General features: G+C 47.6%; 1 protein-coding gene across 3 annotated transcripts in view; it reads left to right on the top strand.

Moving 5' to 3' along the window:
- The window catches only part of SH3YL1 (SH3 and SYLF domain containing 1), a 34,902-nt gene extending 14,651 nt beyond the window's left edge, over positions 1-20,251 (top strand). For all 3 annotated transcript variants that reach the window (XM_045979215.1, XM_045979214.1, XM_045979216.1), the window contains 8 exons: positions 88-201; positions 3,426-3,490; positions 6,163-6,275; positions 7,163-7,291; positions 9,337-9,505; positions 10,050-10,128; positions 11,897-11,953; positions 19,407-20,251. In XM_045979215.1, the coding sequence (XP_045835171.1) occupies positions 88-201; positions 3,426-3,490; positions 6,163-6,275; positions 7,163-7,291; positions 9,337-9,505; positions 10,050-10,128; positions 11,897-11,953; positions 19,407-19,597 (917 nt within the window). In that variant the 3' untranslated portion in view covers positions 19,598-20,251. The remainder of the gene's footprint in view (positions 1-87; positions 202-3,425; positions 3,491-6,162; positions 6,276-7,162; positions 7,292-9,336; positions 9,506-10,049; positions 10,129-11,896; positions 11,954-19,406) is intronic.
- Positions 20,252-21,315: the final 1,064 nt, after the last annotated feature.

Below are 21,315 nucleotides of genomic sequence, written 5' to 3'. Positions count from 1 at the left end.
TCTTCTGTGCGTCCGTCTGCTTAACGCCCATCTGTTCAGGCAAGTCCACTCCAGACGCTCACCTGCCTGATGTCTTTAATTTTGCAGCCCACGTCATCGCTAAAGCCAAGGGCCTTGCGATTTTGTCCGTGATAAAAGCTGGATTTCTAGTAACTGCTAGAGGAGGCAGTGGGGTCGTGCTGGCTCGTCTTCCGGACGGAAGTAAGTTGACTGTCCTCATTTTGGACACCCCTGGCGGGGAGCCTCCTAATGCTGTCCTGGAGTGCGCACGCCGCACGTCCCGTCCACAAGGCGGGGGCTTCCCGTTCTCTCCTCTTCAAATGCTAGACAAGACTTGCGGGCATAGATCTGGCTTTGTCTTACGTTTTGTGACAATATCTGCATTTCTGATGTTGAATATGAATCTCATTTTCAGCTTTGCGGTACCACTTTTCTTTTGTTCTCTGGAAGTTGGTAAGAAGGTCAGAGCCATCTGTAACCTTTCTGCTATTCCCGCAGGAAAGGACAAAACCTGAAATTTGTGTTTAAAGCTGTACTTTAAAGGTGGAGCTCACCAGGACAATACAACTTGGTTTTACTTTCTGGGGTGAAACCTAACATTTGGTTTGTCAGAAATGAAACCAAAACATACTTCCCTTAATTCCCAAAGATTTAGCCGGTATTTGTAGTAACATTTAAAATGGGGACGCCTGGGTGGCTCAGGGGGTTAAAGCCTCTGCCTTTGCCTCAGGTCATGGTCTCGGGGTCCTGGGATCGAGTCCCACGTTGGGCTCTCTGCTCAGCGGGGAATCTGCTTCTCCCTCTCTCTGCCTGCCTCTCTGCCTACTTGTGATCGCTCTCTCCGTAAAATAAATAAAATATTTAAAATGTGTGCACATGCGTCATAACCAACTAAAATGCTTTTTGTACTGATTTAACATTCTCATTTTGCTCATATAATTGAACATATTTCTCTCTTAATAGATGTTTTTAGTGTAGGCAAGTTAATTTTAACCTGGAAGAGAGCGTAGGACGATGACCATAGATACATCTAGGGGTTTGTGGGGCCTGGGGCCACTGAACCTCGGTGGGCAGGTCCACTGTGTCCTGCCATGTGTCCCCAGAGTAAGTTGGAGTCTCTCCCCGAAGCTGTGGCCCAGCATTTCGTGGTTCAGTCCTTGCCTATGACACGGAAACAACCAAGTTCCCTTCTCGAGTACTGCACATGTTTTCCTGAGACCTCCAGGTCACGGCCCGCTCAGAAGGCCTTCAGTGTCTGTGAGCTGTTCCCCCCCGGGGGCGGGCAGGGGACCATCTGCAGAGGGGGGGCCTGACAACCTCCAGGGTCTCTCAGAACCTCAGGTAGCCTTTTTTGAAAAGAATTTATTTATTTATTTATTTATTTATTTATTTATTTATTTATTCATTTGACAGAGAGACAGCGAGAGAGGAAACACAAGCAGGGGGAGAAGGAGAGGGAGAAGCAGATCTCCCCGCTGGGCAGGGAGCCTGATGCAGGGCTGGATCCCGGGACCCTGGGATCCTGACCTAAGCAGAAGGCAGATACTTAAGGACTGAGCCCCCCAGGCGCCCCACAGGTGGCCCTTTCTACCTACACTTCCCTCCCCTGAAGGCCCCCAGCTGCTCCGTCTGCAGAGGGTAATTACCCAGATGAAACAGCAAATTCCCCAGATCCCGGCCAGATGGGCAGTCTTCAGACAGGGACGGTTCTTAACATGGGAAATGGAAAACAACTTTGGGATTATATGACACTATTTTCTGTAATTGAAACTCCCCTCAGCCTGGTAGATTAGTTCTGAATATATCCAAGCAATATCCTGTTATCTAGAATACAAAATTAGGTTTAGGAAGCTAAGAAGCCTTTTCAGAAAGTACTTTATCTATACGATCCCACACTCCCCCCATCAAATTATATTTTCGCCCAATTCAAGTGGAATTATTGTACTTAGTTTTCAAGTGTAAGGAAATTTATCTTGTCTTGAAATTTATCTTATCTTAATAATCTTGAATTTGTAGGCTATTTCTTGTTCTACTAGGTACAAAAAGACCAGTTTTTGTCCTCAGAGATGTACAACAGAAACAGTTTGTTACCGTGTCACCCTTAAAAGTGATTGTAATAAACTTCCCTCGACTCCTTTTGCTCTCTTATATCTATGAGAAAGCTAACTAAAACTAGAGTTATACAGCTCAATTATTCTGTAAACATATAAATACTGAGAGTTGCAGTGATCAAATGCGTGTGTGTTTCGTATGTGAGGGTCCATAGTTGGGTGTATTATGCATGTTTATAAAGATGAAGGGACATGGATTTGTGAGTCTGTGAGCCCCAATATCTAATACCTTTCAAACATTTTTAAAAAGATTTTTTAATGATTTATTTGACAGCGAGAGATCACAAGTAGGCAGAGAGAGAGGAGGAAGCAAGCTCCCCACCGAGCAGAGAGTCCGATGCGGGGCTCGATCCCAGGACCCTGAGATCTTGACCTGAGCCAAAGGCAGTGGCTTAACCCACTGAGCCCCCAGGCGCCCCGGCAATGTCACATTCTTAAAGTTGTTTTGTCAACATTCTGCACATTGAATTTTGATGAAATAGATAATATCTTTTTCACAAATTTGTCTATGGTAATTGTCATAAAAATATACCTCTAGTTTCATAATTTATGTACCAGCTTGTGAAGGAATTTTAAAAAGCTGCTTCGTACTGCAGGAAGGGATGACCCTTTGAACTTCACCCATGGTTTGTCACTAGGTGCCGGGGGGTCTGGCGGTGGGTGCTGTCTCTGTGCAACCTCTGAACAGAAACCCACCGCAGAAATACGTTATTCTAATTCTGACTAGCACCTTTCAGTCAAAGCAAACTCAGCTTGAATCAGATTTTTTCAGTACTTTGACTACAGAGAGTAGTAGATGAAAGCTCTTAGAAAGCTTTAAACCTTGGGGCGCCTGGGATCGAGCCCCGCATCGGGCTCTCGGCTCCGCAGGGAGCCTGCTTCCCCCCATCTCTCTGCCTGCCTCTCTGCCTACTTGTGATCTCTCTTTGTCAAATAAATAAATAAAGTCTTAAAAAAAAAAAAAAAAAGAAAGCTTTAAACCAAACTGTGGTCTTATACCCTGATTTAATGGTGTCGTTGGCTCTTTCTTGCATGGGGATCCATTCCTTCATTTGTAGACTAGCTCTGTGAAATGTTGCTGTGAACTGATACTGTAGTCAGTAAAATACTTTTAACCAGAACATATATATATGTGTGTATGTACACGTATATATATGCTTATTAAATAATATTAAAATCCCAAGGAGAAATGCCAGAGTCTCATTATTTTTAAAAGAAACACTGTTCATTCTCATTGTGGCATTTTTCCTTCCCGTATTTGTGTGCCAAGGGGCTTTAATGTTAGAGTAACGTCCGTGTCTCTGTTTTTGTTAGAATGGTCTGCGCCTTCAGCCATTGGGATCGCTGGGCTTGGCGGAGGGTTCGAAGTAGGAATCGAGGTAAGTGTGGAAACATACAATTGCCATTTTCTCTAAAAGCAGCTGAAACTTAACTGCACAGAACTTGCGAGATTACCTCCTGTTCTCACTTCACCACCGACAGAATCCGTGTGTCATTTTCCGGAGAGATGCCCTCTTAAGGGCTGCCCGGTGTCTCCCGGGTTCTTCGTGGGGAGTAGAGCTTGGCTCGCTCACCCTTTGCTCCGCGCCCACCTTCTGCGCGTCTCTGGAACAGGCGCCTCGCAGGGACCGCCCCGTCCTTGGCCGCGTGTGGCTTGGGCTCGCAGGGCTGCTATGTCCGTGCAGACTGTAGAGCGTGGGTCGCCGGCACACCAGGCTTCACACAGTGGCCTTCACGTGCGGTAGCCCCTGGTTGCGGCCCGTCCGGCCTGCAGATGACTTCAAATGCCAACTTTGAGTGGTTTCGTTTTGTGACTTGGCTCCTGGTGATGAGGCCCCTCGGGCTCTGGCCACAGCACCCTGTTCCCGGGGGTCGTCTGGGGTTAGCACGCCTCCGCCAGCTTCTCCTGTAGGTGATCAGGCTGGCTTCGTTCTTTAATGAAAGGATTGAATTTCATGGCAGAACCGGCCTCTTACTTAGTGACATCTCATTGCAGACCTCCTGAGAAAGCTGATCCCATTTCCAGATGTCTGTCTTACACTGTTTACTTGCTCTCTTGCCAGTTTTCTTTCAGGGAATCTGTTTGCTTTTCCTCTAAGCTGTGGAAACGAACCCAGAGCTTGGCCCCTCTCCCACCTCTGTGGAGCTTTGACCTGGTTCTTTCATTAGCGACATCACCAAGGAACACAGGGTCATTAGCGACTTCACCAAAGAAATCAGGGTCCTTAGCGACATCACCAAGGAACACAGGGTCATTTTACTCTTCTTCAGACAGAGCTGAATTGAGGTGAGCCAGAAAATTAAAGGGTCATTTTTTTTCTTTAACTGACTTTTAGAGTTTTCCCTTATTTATACTGCGGCGCCACAGGTGGGGGGGACGGTACCAGTCAGGTATCCACACGGTCGGGGCCAGAGCTGTGCGCTCTCTGCGTGTGTCCACACCAAGCACCATGCAAAGCAATTTTATATGTGTTACCTGAAAATGCACGTAAGAGATAGCTTACACAATCATGGGCAAAATTACTTAATTTTGCTTAAAAATGGAGGTAATTCTGTATTATTCGACAATGCAGTCTGTAGAAACTGTCCACGGGTGAGAAGGAAGTATCAGTTGATCGGACTCACGGTGAGGTATTTCCTAGAGGTCAGTTAGCCGGTATATTTACCAGTTCGTGCTGTGGAACTCAACTGTATTTTTTTCATAAAATGATTCAAATTAAGCATTTTTAAAAGAATCTACTTGTCAAATAAATCTATCTAGTTCTCTATTAGGTCTTTCCAAGCGCAGTCGCTTTCGGCAGTATCTTCTGTGGGTCCCATGAAAAATTGGTTTGAAAACATTATAAAACATTAAAGGACTATGAATTAAGTAATCTTTGAAACACCAGTTTGTTTGGCCTTTGCAGGTTTTATTGAGTTGTGGTGAACACGCCAGGCTTTACAAAGGATGTCGGCTAACCCTTTAAACAACAGTGCATGTGTCTGCACGTGCCTGTGTGTATGCAGAGTCTGCGTACGGATGTGGTTCCTGTCACCACACCCTCCTTAAAACAGAAACGAGCTAAGGTTTCAAGACGCTCAATTGTGTGCCGAAGATCCCACGATGTGCAAGAGGCAGAAGTAGAATTCACACCCAAAGAGCTGGATTTTTAGCCCAAATTCTTAGCCTCAGTCACGCCTTTCCTTCTCTAGGGTATGCGAGACGCACACCCTGATCCTCGGAGGGGTGCGTGAGGCAGAGTGTGCGCAGGAAAGGATGAGAGATGCAGAGTGGTCAGAACGCCGCTGGTCACCAAGCTCTCGAGGAGGGGGCCGGACTCGGCTCGGGCCTCCAGCCCCGAGGGCTCTCCACGCTTCTGGGCTCTCGCCGGGCTTGTGTGCAGCGGTGGGGAATGCCTCCTCCACGCTGGCTTGTCTGGGGCATTATTCCCACATTCTGATTTTTGCTTTTACTTAGAGAATTAAGTCAGTAGGGGCATGAACTAATAGTTAACTAGCTTCCTTCTATTATTCTGGATTTCTGCCCCTAAAAGAAAGTGGACAACATGCTCTTTATCAATGTAGACACATGACCTTGCCAGGGACTTCAGTGTGGAAATGTCACTGAGGACCCTGGATCTTATGCCCCGAGTCCTAGCTGGATGGGCTTCGGTCGGCCTTCTTGGCATGTGTGCTCGCAGGCAGTACTTGTGATCTTTCTGACGACCTCTGTCGGATCTCTTCCGGCTCTCACTGTGACAGTCCCGTCACCTCACTAGACCTCTGTCCCTGCCTACATCACAAGCCTACCATGAGGACCGGGAGTGTGGGCGGAGCCCCCAGTTTGTGTCTGGTGCATAGTGAATGCTCAGTGGTGTTTGCTCTGCTGACCCGTGGAAAGAGCCGTGGCTTACGTCCTCTGCTCAAAGCGATTCTTCTCTCTTGTTCTTTCACTGTCTGCATTGAAATTCTTGCTATATCATATGGTATGTATTTGAGTTTTAATCAGCATATATTTTAAATGACATTTGTACGTAATTATTTTTAAAGAAATGGGTCTCTTCATTTTCAGGTATCAGATTTGGTAATAATTTTGAATTATGGCAGAGCGGTAGAAGCTTTTGCGAAAGGTGGTAACCTGACCCTTGGAGGGAATTTTACTGTGGCAGTTGGGCCCCTGGGGAGGTGAGTAAAGTACTTTCTGGACAGCTGCTGGGTAGTAATGGTTTAAAGATTGTACACGGTTTTGCCCTAAGAGGAAGCTTGAATTGAAACAAAACTGGTTTATGGTTTATATATGTCCCAGAGGGTTTGAGGTTGTTTGGAAATAAGAAATTTATAAAGCACAGCCAGTGTGATCAAATGAGAACATTTGAAACTGGAACAAACAAAAGAAACTGAATACTTCAGAAACGCAGGCCATTCTATCTACTGGAATGGAACATAAAATTTACCTTCAAGCTCTGAAGGAGCCAAGTCCAATTTAATTAACTGATAAAAGGCAGCATTGATCAAGAAAGAAAAAAGATTTTCTTCAGACTGAATTATGGAAAATTTGAAATAGAAGCTTTTCCCTAGAGTGATGTGTACAGTACATAGAGTGCATTTTACCCCTCTGTTAATGAACAGCTATTTTGGGGTCATTCAAGCAATGTAGAAATACCGAAACTCAGACCATACAGTCTTCTAAAAAGGTTTCTAAATTCCATGAAAATACTGTGTAAGAAGGACCCCCAGTCCTTAGTACTCTTAAAAAGTACATTCCTATTTCAAGAAAGGGAGACAAAGTCGGAAAGTATCTGCTTTCCGTGTGTTCGGTACAACACGGTCCTCTGTATTAGCCCACCCTTTCATAATGGTTTTAAATATCATGTCCTTCCCCATGCCCTGTCCTTGCTCTAGCCCGCGCTGAGCACGACTAGCCCAGGCCAACAGGAAGGAAAACACAGAGGCACGTCAAGGACGTATAGGACAAGATCTCTCTTCTGAGCGAGACAGGCAGAGCCGCTCACGTCGTCATTTCAGGGCCCAGCCCGCTGGGATTCCATAATGCAAAACCTTCTCTTTTGCAGGAATTTAGAAGGAAACGTTGCCCTGAGAAGCTCTGCCGCTGTCTTTACGTACTGCAAATCAAGAGGGCTCTTTGCTGGCGTATCTTTAGAAGGCAGTTGTTTGATTGAAAGGAAAGACACTAATCGGAAGTAAGTGCAGGCCAAGTAATTCTCACCGATTTCAGGAAAGTGTGATGAGAAAAGACACCTCAGAGGTCTGTGTAGTGGTTCAGAGTGTACAGAGTAACCTTGTGTATTCTTTTCTAACACAGCGTTCGACTCGAACAGTATATTTATTTATTTAAAGATTCAATATGAAGTAACATGTACTTAAGAAAATGTAGAAAATACAAAAAAATATTTTTTAAAGGGTAGTTTTTTTTTTTTTAATATTTTATTTATTTGACAGAGAGAGATCACAAGTAGGCAGAGAGGCAGGCAGAGAGAGAGGAGGAAGCAGTCTCCCTGCGGAGCAGAGAGCCCTATGCGGGGCTCGATCCCAGGACCCTGGGATCATGACCTGAGCCGAAGGCAGAGGCTTTAACCTACTGAGCCACCCAGGCGCCCCCAAAAAAATATTTTTAAAAAAGCCATTCTACCCCTTTCAGAGTAACACTATTCACTTTTTGCTTTATTGCCTTACAGTGTTTTCCTGAGCATAAATTCCGCTTGTTTGGCCACAGATGATTCTAATCATAATGGAGCAAGTTACGAGTCCTTTATTTCCACTTAGCACTAGAAGAATCTTTGTTTTTTTTTTAAAGATTTTATTTATTTATTTGACAGACGGAGATTACAAGTAGGCAGAGAGGCAGGCAGAGAGAGAGAAGGAAGCAGGCTCCCCGCTGAGCAGAGAGCCCAATGCGGGGCTCGATCCCAGGACCCTGGGATCATGACCTGAGCCGAAGGCAGAGGCTTTAACCCACTGAGCCACCCAGGCGCCCCACCCTAGAAGAATCTTAAATAAAGTTAATGGCTCCATAATACTCATTAGTTGGCTCTACCATTAAGTATGTTTTCAGAGATCCGTGAAGGCACATACACCTTGTAGGTCAATCAGATATTCCTAATATGAAAGGTCGTCTGTTATTACACGTTGCCTTTGTCTTTCTTCCATAAAACAGAGACAAATTTTGATTTTTAAAAAGGGATTTAGAGCCTGGTGGTGTGTATTGTGGAGGGCACGTACTGCAAGGAGCATTGGGTGTGGTGCATAAACAGTGAATTCTAGAACACTGAAAAGAAATTTTTTAAAAAAAGGGATTTAGAAATACTTTAATAACAGGTGAAGAAGAACTTCTGCTTTAAACTGCCATCTGGCTAGTTTTCCCCCAAAATTGTTCTTCTAAATTTCCACTGAAATATTAGTCTGGCTGCTCAAAGAAAGAGAAGACGCTGACCGACCGAGTAACTTCTTCCAGAGCCTGTCAGCGTCCCGCGGGCTGTGAGGTGGGCTGTGAGCCTGTGGGCGCGGGCGGTCAGGTGCCCACGGCAAACCGCCACCGCCGGAAGGAAACCTGTGCGGAGCAGACCGGGCCGTCCCTCCGGAGCTCGTCAGCACCTGGGAGGTCGTCCGTCCGTGCAAGCCACGGCCGCTGGAAAGTAGGAGGAACAGGAAAACCGGAGGTTTGCAGAGTTCCTTACAGAGTCAAGAGCCGTGTTTTTACTTCTGGTTTTATTAATCTGAGAAATTTAAAAGAAGAATTCTTTTAGAAACTTCTGCTTCTAGGCCTTTGGGAGAGTTTCTCATTGCCATTCCCATAAATCCTGGATAAACGAAAGCAAATACACTTCTTATTCAGGTGCAGGGCATCTACGTATGTAAGGCAAACCTTACATAATTTTGATACAAATAAACATTGTAAAGAAATTACGAAGCCATAGTTGCTGTTACATATTACGAAGCACCATTTTTGTAAAAAGTTTCAAAACAAAAATCTGTGCAAAGTGTGTGCTCCTAGGCGTGTCGGCTTCAGTGGGGTACATTCGCACGTGCGTGTGCGTGCGTGTGTGACATGGGCCGAACGCCGGGCGCGTCCCACGGTTCTCGGTGCCTGGCTCTCAGAGGGGCTCGGGCTGAACGCAGGGGCTTCACGTGGGCTTGAAGATTGCTGCGGAGACAGGCTGCACGCAGGCGCGGGTCCTGCTTGGAGGGACCCGGGTCTGTAAATGCCCGCGTTTATGTTTCTCACTAGATTTTACTGCCAAGACATCCGAGCCTACGACATCTTGTTTGGGGAAACGCCGCGGCCCGCTCAAGCCGACGACCTCTATGAGATTCTGGATGCCTTCACCGAGAAGTACGAGAGCGAAGGGCGGCGCGCCAACGCCAGGAGAGCCGCGCGGGAGCGCAGGAGGCCCGCGGTACCGTGTCCCCGCGGCCCGGGACGGTCCTTCCGAAGCTCCGCCCGCCCTTGAGCTCAGCCTCCCCGTAGCCCCCGCTTCCCTCACACCTTCGGTCACGTGAAGTTCTCGGGGAAAAGTCCAACTCGGACACGTCCCCTCTACCAGCTTCAAGGGGAAGCGGAGTCTGTTTCCCACAGCTGCCGCCCTCCGGCGTGTGGCCGCGAGTGTCAGACAGGGACGCCCACGACGGCCGCTAGCGCTGAGGCCTGAAGGTCGGGGGCTTTGGGCTCCGAGCCCCACAGCTGACCCCGTGGCGCAGCATGACGCACGGAGCCTCAGTTGTCCCTGCCCCCCCGGGGACCGCGTGACTGAGGCGCCTGCATGAGGCAAGCTTCTCGCGGCAGGAGAGTCACACCCACTCCAGCTAAACGTGGCCCAGAGGAGTGCGCCTGCCCCTTAGGTGCTTCTCTTGGCAGGTGTATAGGGTTATTCTGCCCTTAGATGCGCCAACGTAAAAAAGTATTTTAAAATCATGTGCATTATTTATTTTTGTTCCTCCCAGGCTAAAGACTTACCTCCAAAACCGCTGTCGAGACCACAGCCGTCACCCGCACGAGTCCCGCTGAACGCTGGCTCCCAAAGTAAATATTTTTGTTGCACTTCAAATACATGATTAAATATTATTGTTAAGCTATATTGTTAAACTTTAGTGTTAGATAGAAGGACTGATGGGTGTTGAAGAGAAAAATAAATGCTCAGCCTCTTCTAAGGACGGAAGACAAGTCTCATTGCTGGAAGCTCCGGTTCTCATTCAGAATCTGCTTTCTCCAGTTCACAAAGAGCTTTGTCTTAAAAGTCTTTTCCTTCCTGTTCCTTGTCATTTCTCCCAAAGACAGTCATCCCGCTGGTTTGAAATGGGGACAGAATAACCTGGTTTTCTTGTATATTCACACATTCACATTCTGAATGTTACGTTCACCAGGTGTTGTCAGGGTTCAGGGTCTCACACGGTGGCTTTAAAAACACCAGGTTTTGGCCTCTATCCCTCTTTCCATTGCATGTTTGTAGGACAGTCACTCCTGGAACCGTGCTTTCCAGGCGCGGTGGGTGACAGTGCTGTGCGGCAGCAGCTCAAGGAGGTGATGCTCCACGAGATAACCCGCTCACACCACGAGCCTGTGCTGGGGCCTTGGAGAGTGTAGACACGAGCCCGGCTTCCGTCCTGTCTTTGAACAACTTTCAGTCCAGGAGGGGAGAGGTCCCATGTGGAGACGTAGCTGCCCTCACTGGGAGGAAGCACATGGGAGGAGGAGCAGAAATACCAAAGTCCTTTCGAGGGCAGGAGGTGGTCGCTCCTTCATGCTCCGTGTCCGGTCCCCTTCACCGGGCCCGAGGGAGTCACGGCGCTCACACTGGGTCCGGCGAGGCCTCTCACTTGCCTATATGGAGCCTCCCAGGAAGGTGCCGGGAACCGGACCTGTTCTTCCTTCCCCGCATGCCCGCAGCGCACTCCGCACCCTCCTCTCCTGGGCGGCCACGTTCTCCTCCCAAAAGCAATGGCCTGTTTCTGATTTCATGTTCAGGTGACTCATTTGCATACACTCCTATTGCCAGTGAGTAGCGAGACGTGGGCACGGAGTCTACTTTTATTTTAACTCTGAGTGATTACATGAGATCTGACCTGTGAGCAAATTTTAATACATAATGTTTCTGGAGTGTCCTCGCGTGGACACCTGTGTGATGCACCATGAAGGTCTTTTACCGCTTCCCTTAACAGCGCAGCGCTTCCTCGTCGGCGCGGATTTAAAAACTGTTCCGCTCACTTCAAGGAAAAATCAGAGGCTGTGTTTCTCCCGCACGTTCCTCTTCTTACTGTTTATACTACGATATGTAGGTTCGGTTATCCCAGGAGGAGACACTGTCATTCAATTTAAATAACTGAGGCCGAAATATGCCACAGAGTAAGCCTTTTACAAGTTCTAGGGCTACGTTGTACAATTTTAGGTGTTAATTAAAAATATGCAAGTGAACACGTGCTGTTTAAAAATTAGTTTAAGAGTTCAGCAAACGAGGATGTTTGAAAATCACTGCCTTGGGGGCTACACCCCTTTTTAAAAAGCAGGTAGTTTGCGATTGCTTCCAGGAAGGAGATGCAGTGTTACCTGCGACCGTGTAGTGCCAAGGTCAAGAGTTGCGGTTTGGGCGTTTCTAACCCCACAGATGTCAGATGTTTACCGTCTGCCTACGTCCGGTGGACTTTCTGGCTTATTCAGGCATTCCTCTGGACTTAAAGTGTGAAAAAATAATGATATTTCTAGCGATCTTAGGGATTTAAAACACCCGCTTTTATGTACGATATGCTAACAAGTCTTCTAAATGCCGCCCCCGTTTTTTCTTCCTGTTTTGCAGGAAACGGAAACAAGTGTAAGCTCTACCCTGAACTCCCCAGCTTCCAGGAGAGAGTCGGTAAATACGTACCTACGTGTTAAAAATGATTCATATGCATCTTATAGTCCCAAACTTTCTAACTAAACGGCAGTTTATAAAACTCTGGGATGGTATTCGTCCTGGCTTACGCGCTCTGTACCTGGCTGGGCGAAGTCCTTCGTTTGAGAGACGCTGGGTTTCTGCTCTCCTGGTTGCACTCACCTGCGATGAGGAGCGCGACGGGAACCCGGGGTGGGGGATGGCACCCCAGCTGGGACGGAGCCCCTCTGGCTCGCAGGGGCCAGTCCGAGGACCAACCGCAGGATCTTTTACAGTCTTGTCACCGCAGAATGACAAGGTTTGTTCATCATGAATTACAACTTCATCATCATCACGTTTTTTCTGGATTTTAGCCCTGTGAATATTTTTGTATATTTTAAGGATTTTTAAAATTTTTCATGTTCAGATATTTTCCGTTATTGGCAACTGCTTCATAAAACTTACTAGGATTTGCTATGATGAAAATAGTCGCTCACGGTCTTACCTCAATATTCTTTACAAAACGTTCCTGGAGGAATTAAGCAATTATTTAGAAATGTGAATGGGTCACAAAATGAGGGCAAAGGTGAACCAGTTGTCAAATCGCCTGTTTATTTTCTCCCGTCCCCTTTTGTCACTGGAGTCACAGAACCACAGACTCCTGGGACAGTAAACTACGGGGCATCACTGCTTTCATGTAAACGGACGTCAAGGTAGCTAAGTACGCATTTTGTTTTTAATTCGTAAAGGTATTTCAGAAATGTCTCTTCAGCACGGTTCCTTACACGGGAGTTGATGCTTTGCGGATGGAGTCGGGCTTCTGACTTCCCACTTGCTTTCAGCCTGGCTCCCCCCGTGGAGCCCGCTTCCCGCCGGCATTGTCCGGGAACGCTGCGTCCACCCTGCGTCCGAGGGGCTGCCGACGCGGGTTCATGGTCTGAGCGTGCTGGGCTGCGGTCTCCCGCACAGTGCGAAAACACTAAGAGGCTTTTAAAATGTAGTTTGCTCTTTTGAATGTGATTTGCAGCCGGCTGGAGACTACGGACATTGCCAGTAATTTGACCGTCGGGTACACATCCTTCCGAAGCAAACGTGGCGAACGTGTAAATGTTTATACCCAAGGAGCATACACGTCTAGAATTTTATGGAGCGGTAGCGGTCTTTTGGGAGACTCTGCTAGAATTAGACCTACACTTAGATATCTTTTTTTTTTTTTTTTTTTTGTTTATTTACAGCATAACAGTGTTCATTGTTTTGGCATCACACCCAGTGCTCCATGCAGTACGTGCCCTCCTCATTACCCACCACCTGGTCCCTCAAACTCCCAACCCCCCCACTCCCCCGCCGCCCCTTCATAACCCTCTAGTTGTTTTTCAGAGTCCATAGTCTCTCATGGTTCATCTCCCCTTCCAGTTTCCCTCAACTCCCTCTCCTCTCCATCTCCCCATGTCCTCCATGTTCTTTGTTATGCTCCACAAATAAGTGAGACCATATGATACTTGACTCTCTCTGCTTGACTTATTTCGCTCAGCATAATTTCTTCCAGTCCCGTCCATGTTGCTACAAAAGTTGGGTATTCGTCCTTTCTGATGGAGGCATAATACTCCATTGTGTATATGGACCACATCTTCCTTATCCATTCATCCGTTGAAGGGCATCTTGGTTCTTTCCACAGTTTGGCGACCGTAGCCATTGCTGCAATAAACATTGGGGTACAAATGGCCCTTCTTTTCACTACATCTGTATCTTTGGGGTAAATACCCAGCAGTGCAATTGCAGGGTCATAGGGAAGCTCTATTTTTAATTTCTTCAGGAATCTCCACACTGTTCTCCAAAGTGGCTGCACTAACTTGCATTCCCACCAACAGTGTAAGAGGGTTCCTCTTTCTCCACATCCTCTCCAACACACGTTGTTTCCTGTCTTGCTAATTTTGGCCATTCTAACTGGTGTCAGGTGGTATCTCAATGTGGTTTTAATTTGAATCTCCCTGATGGCTAGTGATGATGAACATTTTTTCATGTGTCTGATAGCCATTTGTATGTCTTCGTTGGAGAAGTGTCTGTTCATATCTTCTGCCCATTTTTTGATATGATTATCTGTTTTGTGTGTGTTGAGTTTGAGAAGTTCTTTATAGATCCTGGATATCAACCTTTTGTCTGTACTGTCATTTGCAAATATCTTCTCCCATTCCGTGGGTTGCCTCTTTGTTTTGTTGACTGTTTCCTTTGCTGTGCAGAAGCTTTTGATCTTGAAGTCCCAAAAGTTCATTTTTGCTTTTGTTTCCTTGGCCTTTGGAGACATATCTTGAAAAAAGTTGCTGTGGCTGATATCGAAGAGGTTACTGCCTACGTTCTCCTCTAGGATTCTGATAGATTCCTGTCTCACGTTGAGGTCTTTTATCCATTTCGAGTTTATCTTTGTGTACGGTGTAAGAGAATGGTCGAGTTTCATTCTATACTGCCTAGAGCAATCTATACTTTTAATGCCATTCCGATCAAAATTCCACCGATATTTTTCAAAGAGCTGGAGCAAATAATCCTAAAATTTGTATGGAGCCAGAAGAGACCCCGAATTGCTAAGGAAATGTTGAAAAACAAAAACAAAACTGGCGGCATCACGTTACCCGATTTCAAGCTTTACTACAAAGCTGTGATCACCAAGACAGCGTGGTACTGGCATAAAAACAGACACATAGACCAGTGGAACAGAGTGGAGAGCCCAGATATGGACCCTCAACTCTATGGTCAAATAATCTTCGACAAAACAGGAAAAAATATTCAATGGAAAAAAGACAGTCTCTTCAATAAATGGTGCTGGGAAAACTGGACAGCGATATGTACACTTAGATATCTTGCAGTTAAAGCGGTTCTTAAATTTGAGGTCGACAGACAAGATGAGTTGCTGAGGAAGAGGGGCCAGTAGGGATGCTGATGGACAAGGGACAGCGGACGTAGAGGTGGCCCCCTTTCCACAGGGCTCTCTCAGGGCCTGTGCCCGCAGGCTGGGTGCCTCGGGAATGTTAGAAACTCCCCTCAAAGGCACTGAGAGCAGTGTGAATTAGAAGAAGCAAACCCGAGTGGGCCCTGGAAACAGGCTCAGGCGTGAGCACTGGCCGTGCGACCATGGACGGTTCTTGTCAGGTTTCGTTTATATATTTGAGGGTGAATTAATTTGTACAAACAGTGGGTACTAGGATAACTTTCTCCAAATATAAGTGATGTTGAAGAAAAAAAAATGGAAAGGAAGATTTAAAGTCTATTTTTAAAATAAACTTACTTTACATGATTGTGGGGTTATTTTCTTTTTTGGTTTTTGTCTTTTGTTTTTTTAAAGCAGCTGTCAAACCAGTTCAGTTCTTAGCAAGGACTTTCGCACATCCTGGCCAAGCACTGCTGCAGACAAAAAGCACAGGGCACAGGCCTGAGCCTCAAGTTAAACCCGACCTACCAGGACGTCCAGAGCAAGCCGCCGTGGGCTTGCTCTCTGCCTGTCCCGTACACACTGACCAGCTGCACTTTGCATGGCCGTTGGGGACAGCAGTGATTCTCCTAACTGCATGTATTTTTGTTCTGCACCTTCGGAAGCTCCAGCTCTCTGGTGCTTGGCTGTCTCAGCGAGATAGCCTTGCAAGTGCACAGCCTGGTTTACTGTGCCTTGCTGTCCCCGTGCCCTCCTGTCAGTCTTCACCACCCACCCCCATTCGCCTGCGGTTCTCAGTGAGTCTGGACACACCCGCCACGGGGCCATCCTGTGCTGCAGGCGCCCTGGGCTGAGTCAGTCTGGGCCGACAGGACTCCCTCCCCAGTTGCGACGACCGCAAATGCCCCAGATGTTACCAACTGAGAGCGGCCCCCGAAGGCTGAGATTCCTTTCCTGAACCGTGTCGGGGCCAGAGACGCTGCTTACATGTGGCCGCATGACGCAGACCACGGAGAAGGCAACTGGGAGGGACACAGTGAGACCCAGTAGACGTGGCCTCTCCAGTGAGAAGCCTCAGGGCAGCTGCCCATCCCTGGGGCCTGTGATCCGTTTCCTGTTGTGGGCCTGACCTGGGAGAGAAGAGTGACCTGTGTTTGAATGCAAGTTGGATTTGATGATGAAAATGGCTAATTGCTTCGAAGAGCTTCCGTATTTCTTGAACAGCATGGGAAACTAGAAGGCCTGTACCACTTAGAAGGGAAGGCATCTGTGAATGCCAGATATTTTCTCCAGCAGTGGGGCTGGCTTCCGTGGTCCCTGGGAGGCTCCCCCTTTCTGGAAGGTCATACCCCCCTCCCGGAAGAAAAAGGCCCACATTTTTTTTTTTTTTTTTTTTTTTTAGTGAGCTATTCTGTGGGCATTAAACTTTTCTTTATGGGAAGTGTCCCTAATATTTACAGTAAAGGAGAACTGGAAGTCATTTTGCTGGAAGAAACGGCGAGCAGTGGGGCCTGGACTACGGGGCCTGCGGGCTGCGGCCTCCGGGGGCTTCCTCCGGGCTGGGCTCCCCACCTTGTGTTCTTGTGCGTGGATCTTGCCCGAAAGGGCTGCAGCTTCCGAGTCTTCTTGGGCACCCCCGGCTGCCTGTCTGGCCCACATTCTTCCCTCGCTGTACCAGCCACGATCCGCCCCCTCGCCTCATCTCTGCTCGGAGTCTGGGTGGGGGAAGCCCGCAGTGCCGGCTGCTTCTCCCGAAACTGCCCGCTCTGCCCTCGCACCGCGTTCCCATCAGCACTTTGTGCTTCGTCCATCCAGAAAGTACAGTTCAGAGGCAACTGGACAGCCGGGTCTGGGACCCCGTCCGCTTTCGCTCGGTTCGTAATGCTCTTCTTCCTCTAATGACTCATCACAGCATACGTTCCTCCCGCTGGTGGGAACCAGCTCACTGACCAGTGGTCACCCAGGACCTTCATCCGACATTCTTACGACCCGTAGAGTCTGGATGACTCTTTGATGCACAGAAGCACACTCGTTCCCCTGGGAAACGTGCTTGGCCGGATCCAAGTTCCGGGTGCTGCCCACAATCTAACACTCGTGTGGCTGCAGAGGGCCTCAGGGTCCATGGTGACCGTGAGTCCCCGGGGACGGACTTCGGAGACGCGGATCTCCGCTCCCTGGACAGGCGGCCTCCCACTTCCACTCGAGCGTGATGCTCTGTGAAGTGCGGTGACCGTGGCAGCCACTCGCCGGAGATGCGGGATGGGCGAGCGCAGGTCAGGCTGCACCTGTCACTGTTGCCCTCGTCCCCTCAGATGTCTTACGTCGTGCATAGTGCTGCACATGTGGCTGTCGAGACGGCGATGACTTCCAGAACATTCCCTGATGCTCACTGGGGCTCGTCCGGGTGGTGCTTTGTGTCATCCGAGACGTCTGGGACACGGGAGAGGAGGAGTTTCCTGAGGGTGTGCCTTAACTGGGGTGAAGAGGTTGAGCTTCGTGTGTGGGTGGTGAGTAAACTGATGAGAAGATGCTGTTCAGAACGACTTTCCCTCTCACGCCAGCTTGCACTCCTCTGGTTGAACGACAGAGAGGCCTGTCGTGAGGACTGGCTGGGCGTCCCACTGTGCTTGTCGCACACGAGGAACGAGGGCTCATTAGTGTGTGTTGGCTGTCACTCCGCTGGTTTCGAGGATACCCGGACTGCATCAGAATTCTTTTCTGTGACACACTTCTGCTCTTCTTCCTTGAAATGGACAGACTGCAAGTACACATAGTGTAAATTATGTGCATTGTAAATTACGGGCAGAGCATGTCTGTGTGGTAGAAAAAGTAACGACCCCGGAGTCTCTGTGATGTGGCCCCGGGTTGCTGCTGGGGTTGTTTCTGCAGGACTCGGACAGCCCCGGGGCACCGCTCTCACGGGAAGGACTGTCGCACGCTGAGTGTGGGTGACGCACGGCGAGACTTGCTTAATGTGTGCACAAGCATGAATGAACAGAAAGTATCTGTTTCTCTCTATTTCTTATGCTGGTGCACAGTTCATAAAGTTACTGTTTTTTACTCATATTAACTCCTCTGTTCTCAAAGTATTTTCTTCCTAACACAATACGAAAATTCTACACGTTGTGTTGAGACTCTTATTAAGGGGCGCCTGGGTGGCTCAGTGGGTTAAGCCTCTGCCTTCGACTCAGGTCATGATCCCGGGGTCTTGGGATCGAGCCCCACATTGGGCTCTCTGCCTAGTGGGGAGCCTGCTTCCTCCTCTCTCTCTCTGCCTGCCTCTCTGCCTGCTTGTGATCTCTGTCTGTCAGATAAATAAAACCCTAAAAAGACAGAGAGAAACTCTGATTAAGCATATGCAGACCTTCTTCTTGCGCTCGTTTGAGTTTTGTCTCTGCTCTGCAGTGTGGAGCGAGCACGGAAACAAGAGCAGCCGTGAAGACCGTGGGGAAAGCGCTCATGAACCGGCAAAATGCCTCGGAGCCGGAGCCCTCAAAACCAACGGCTCCTGAGCACGGTTCCTGTTCTGTTCGCTCTAACGTTTAGTTTTATTTTTCAGCACGACACGTGTTCTCCTCAATCCCCACCTACCCGCCTCCCCTCTGGTAACCGTAGTTCTCTGGAGTTAAGAGTCTGGGTCTGTTTCTTGGTTTCTGTGTGTTTCTCTCTCTTTTTTCTTCCTTTGCACATTTGTTTTGTTTCTTAAATTCCACATACGAGTGAGCTCATATGATATTTGTCTTTCTCTGACTGACTGATTTCCCCTAGCGTAATACCGTCTAGTTCCATCCTGGAGCATGGTTTTTCAGTTAACTCCTGTATGACACAATCGTGACATAAATGTGTTTTTCTCTAACAGCTACAATTCATGGAAGCCATAATGACCATTCGATTAAAAGGGAAAAAACATAAATACAGTTTACCTTTGAACAATGTGGGGCTTGGCATTTGGGGGCAGCAAACCCCAAGTAGCTGAAAATCCACGTATCACTTTTGACTCTATGTCCTGGCTCCTGGGATGGAGTCCGGCTCGGGGCTCTGTGGGCAGTGAGCTGCTTCTCCCTCTGCCTCTGCCAGTGCTCTCTTGTGCTCTCTGTCAAGTTAATCAATTGGTTTAAAAAAAAAAAAAAGGAAAGAAGGAGAAAATACATTTACACGATCATACTGTTAATCACAAAAAATTCCATGTGTAAGTGCACACCTGTGTTGTTCAAGGGTTGGCTTGTGGTGTTGTCTTAGAGGTCATTCAGACCTCCACAGTGTAACCACAAATATTTGCTAAATGCATAGTCAGGTATAAAATAATACGCAGTTTGACTTGTGTGGATTTAGGAAGTATTGTTACCAAACACTTGCTCTTTTTGAAGAAGAAAAACACGAGTTTAATAACAGGATGAAAATCTCACAGACCCCAGGCGCGAAGGCATTAGAGTATCGAGTCCGGAAGTTAATTTACGTCTCAGCCCCACACCCTTCCCTGGCTTTCCCATCAGACGCGTGCGTAGTCTAAGTACCTCTGCTTGTTTGTTCCAGGCTCTCTGAACGAGCCCGTGGAAGTGACGGCGTTGTATTCCTTCGAGGGACAGCAGCCCGGGGACCTGAATTTTCAAGCCGGAGACAGAATCACAGTTATATCAAAAACAGACTCACAGTTCGATTGGTGGGAGGGAGAGCTTCGAGGTCAAACTGGCATTTTTCCAGCCAACTATGTTGCCGTGAATTAAAGTTTATATTATTTTCTTCTTTGAGAATTATAGAACATTTATTTCTCCGTGGACAGGATTTACTCTGCAGTTAGGCAGTGTTTAATATATGTTCTAAAATACTGCTCTTTTTCTTAAACTTTCCTCAAATATGTAAAAGATTTTTTCTCTCTCTATAAATGGTTAATGTACATGCGTTTCAATACTTCGTACTAATTTTATCACACATCCTATTCAATAGTTAATATGCTCCAGTTCATATGGTCACAGTCCTCTGCTCCCTTTCCAAGCATCGCGGGGCGGCCGTGGCTCTGTATACGGTAATTGCTTGCTCTAATTGAGGATCTTAGGGGCAGGGTGTGAACACCCACTCCTGTTTTTCTATTTGCAAAGTGCCTAGAGAAGGAATCTGCTTAAGGACGGTGTTTAGAAATCCTTCTAGTTTAGGTGCAAGCTAGAGTATGAATCCTTAAAGATGATCGTTATTTCCGAAAAAACCACCTCTCTGTGTGTTGGTAGCAGACACGCTGTCGTGGATTTCAGCCGCTCTGCATCGAACAAAGAAGACACGGACTTTCCTTCTGCACGAGGTTATGTTTGTTCATTTCTAGTAGGAGAATCAACTTATGTTGACATGGCCTAGTTGTGCCTAAATAAATGTTCTTTAAATGATAAGTTAATGTCTTGTTTATCGTACTTTCTCTGTGTAAAGTAAGAGACCCTGTGGTTGGCCTGAAGGTTAAAACCCAGCACGGTGACTGGCTGCCTGACTTGTTTTCTTTTTGGGTTTACTAATACATGCTTGACAAATACACCGGTAAAATATTTAAAGGCCGTGATGTGATGGTTTGATGTACAGACACACCGTGAAAGTTCCACCGAGTTAATTAACCCAGCATCATTTCAGTTATTTTATTTATTGATTTTTTGGTGAGAACACTGGGGTTCTCTCTCAGCGAATCTCAGTTATCTAATACAGTCTTACCCAACGTAGTCACCATGCTGGACACTCAACCTGGAACTCATTCCTCCTGTGCCTGGAAGTCTGTAGCCTTCGGCCAGTACGTGCTGTCCCCGCCTCCCAGCCTGCCGTGTGACCCCCGCCCTACTGCTCCCTGCCTCTGTGAGCTTCGGCTTTCTTAGAGTCCCCTGTCATTGCGATCACACAGTGTTTGTCTTGGACTGACTTGTTTCACTCAGGGTAATGCCCTCAGGGTCCATCCATATTTCCTCAAGCTCCAGGATTTCCACATATATAACCTCACATTTTCTTTATCATCTGTTAACGCACTCTGGGGGTTTCTATACACAATAGCTTGTCGCCTGCAAGCAGAGGTAATTGAGCTCGTCCCTCTCCAATGTGGCCTTTAGTCATTCCCCAACTGGAGGTCTGTGTCTCTCCCTCCGCTTCGCCCCCCGCTTTGTTTCCTTGCCTGACCGTCCTCGCGGGACTCCCAGCGCCGAGTCGAACAGAAGCGACAAGGGTGAGCACCCTCGTTCGTACCGATCCCCGGGGACATGCTTTCACGTTCTCCCTGTGGATTGTGATGACGGCGGGCGGGCGGGTCCTGTGTGCTCCTTGTTTAATCTCCACATACGGAAGGATTTTCCGGTTTTTTCTTGTAATGGATTTCTACTGTTGTACCACTGTGTTCAGAAAGGATGTCTGATGGGATTTCAGCCTTATCGAATGCATCGGGATGGGGTTGTGTGGGCTGATCTGTCCTGGAGAATATTGC

The sequence above is a fragment of the Meles meles genome, chromosome 15 (genome assembly GCF_922984935.1).
Source record: "Meles meles chromosome 15, mMelMel3.1 paternal haplotype, whole genome shotgun sequence".
Classification (NCBI taxonomy): domain Eukaryota; kingdom Metazoa; phylum Chordata; class Mammalia; order Carnivora; family Mustelidae; genus Meles; species Meles meles.
Note: the sequence above shows the minus strand (reverse complement) of the source record. Positions and strands in the feature narration are given on the sequence as shown.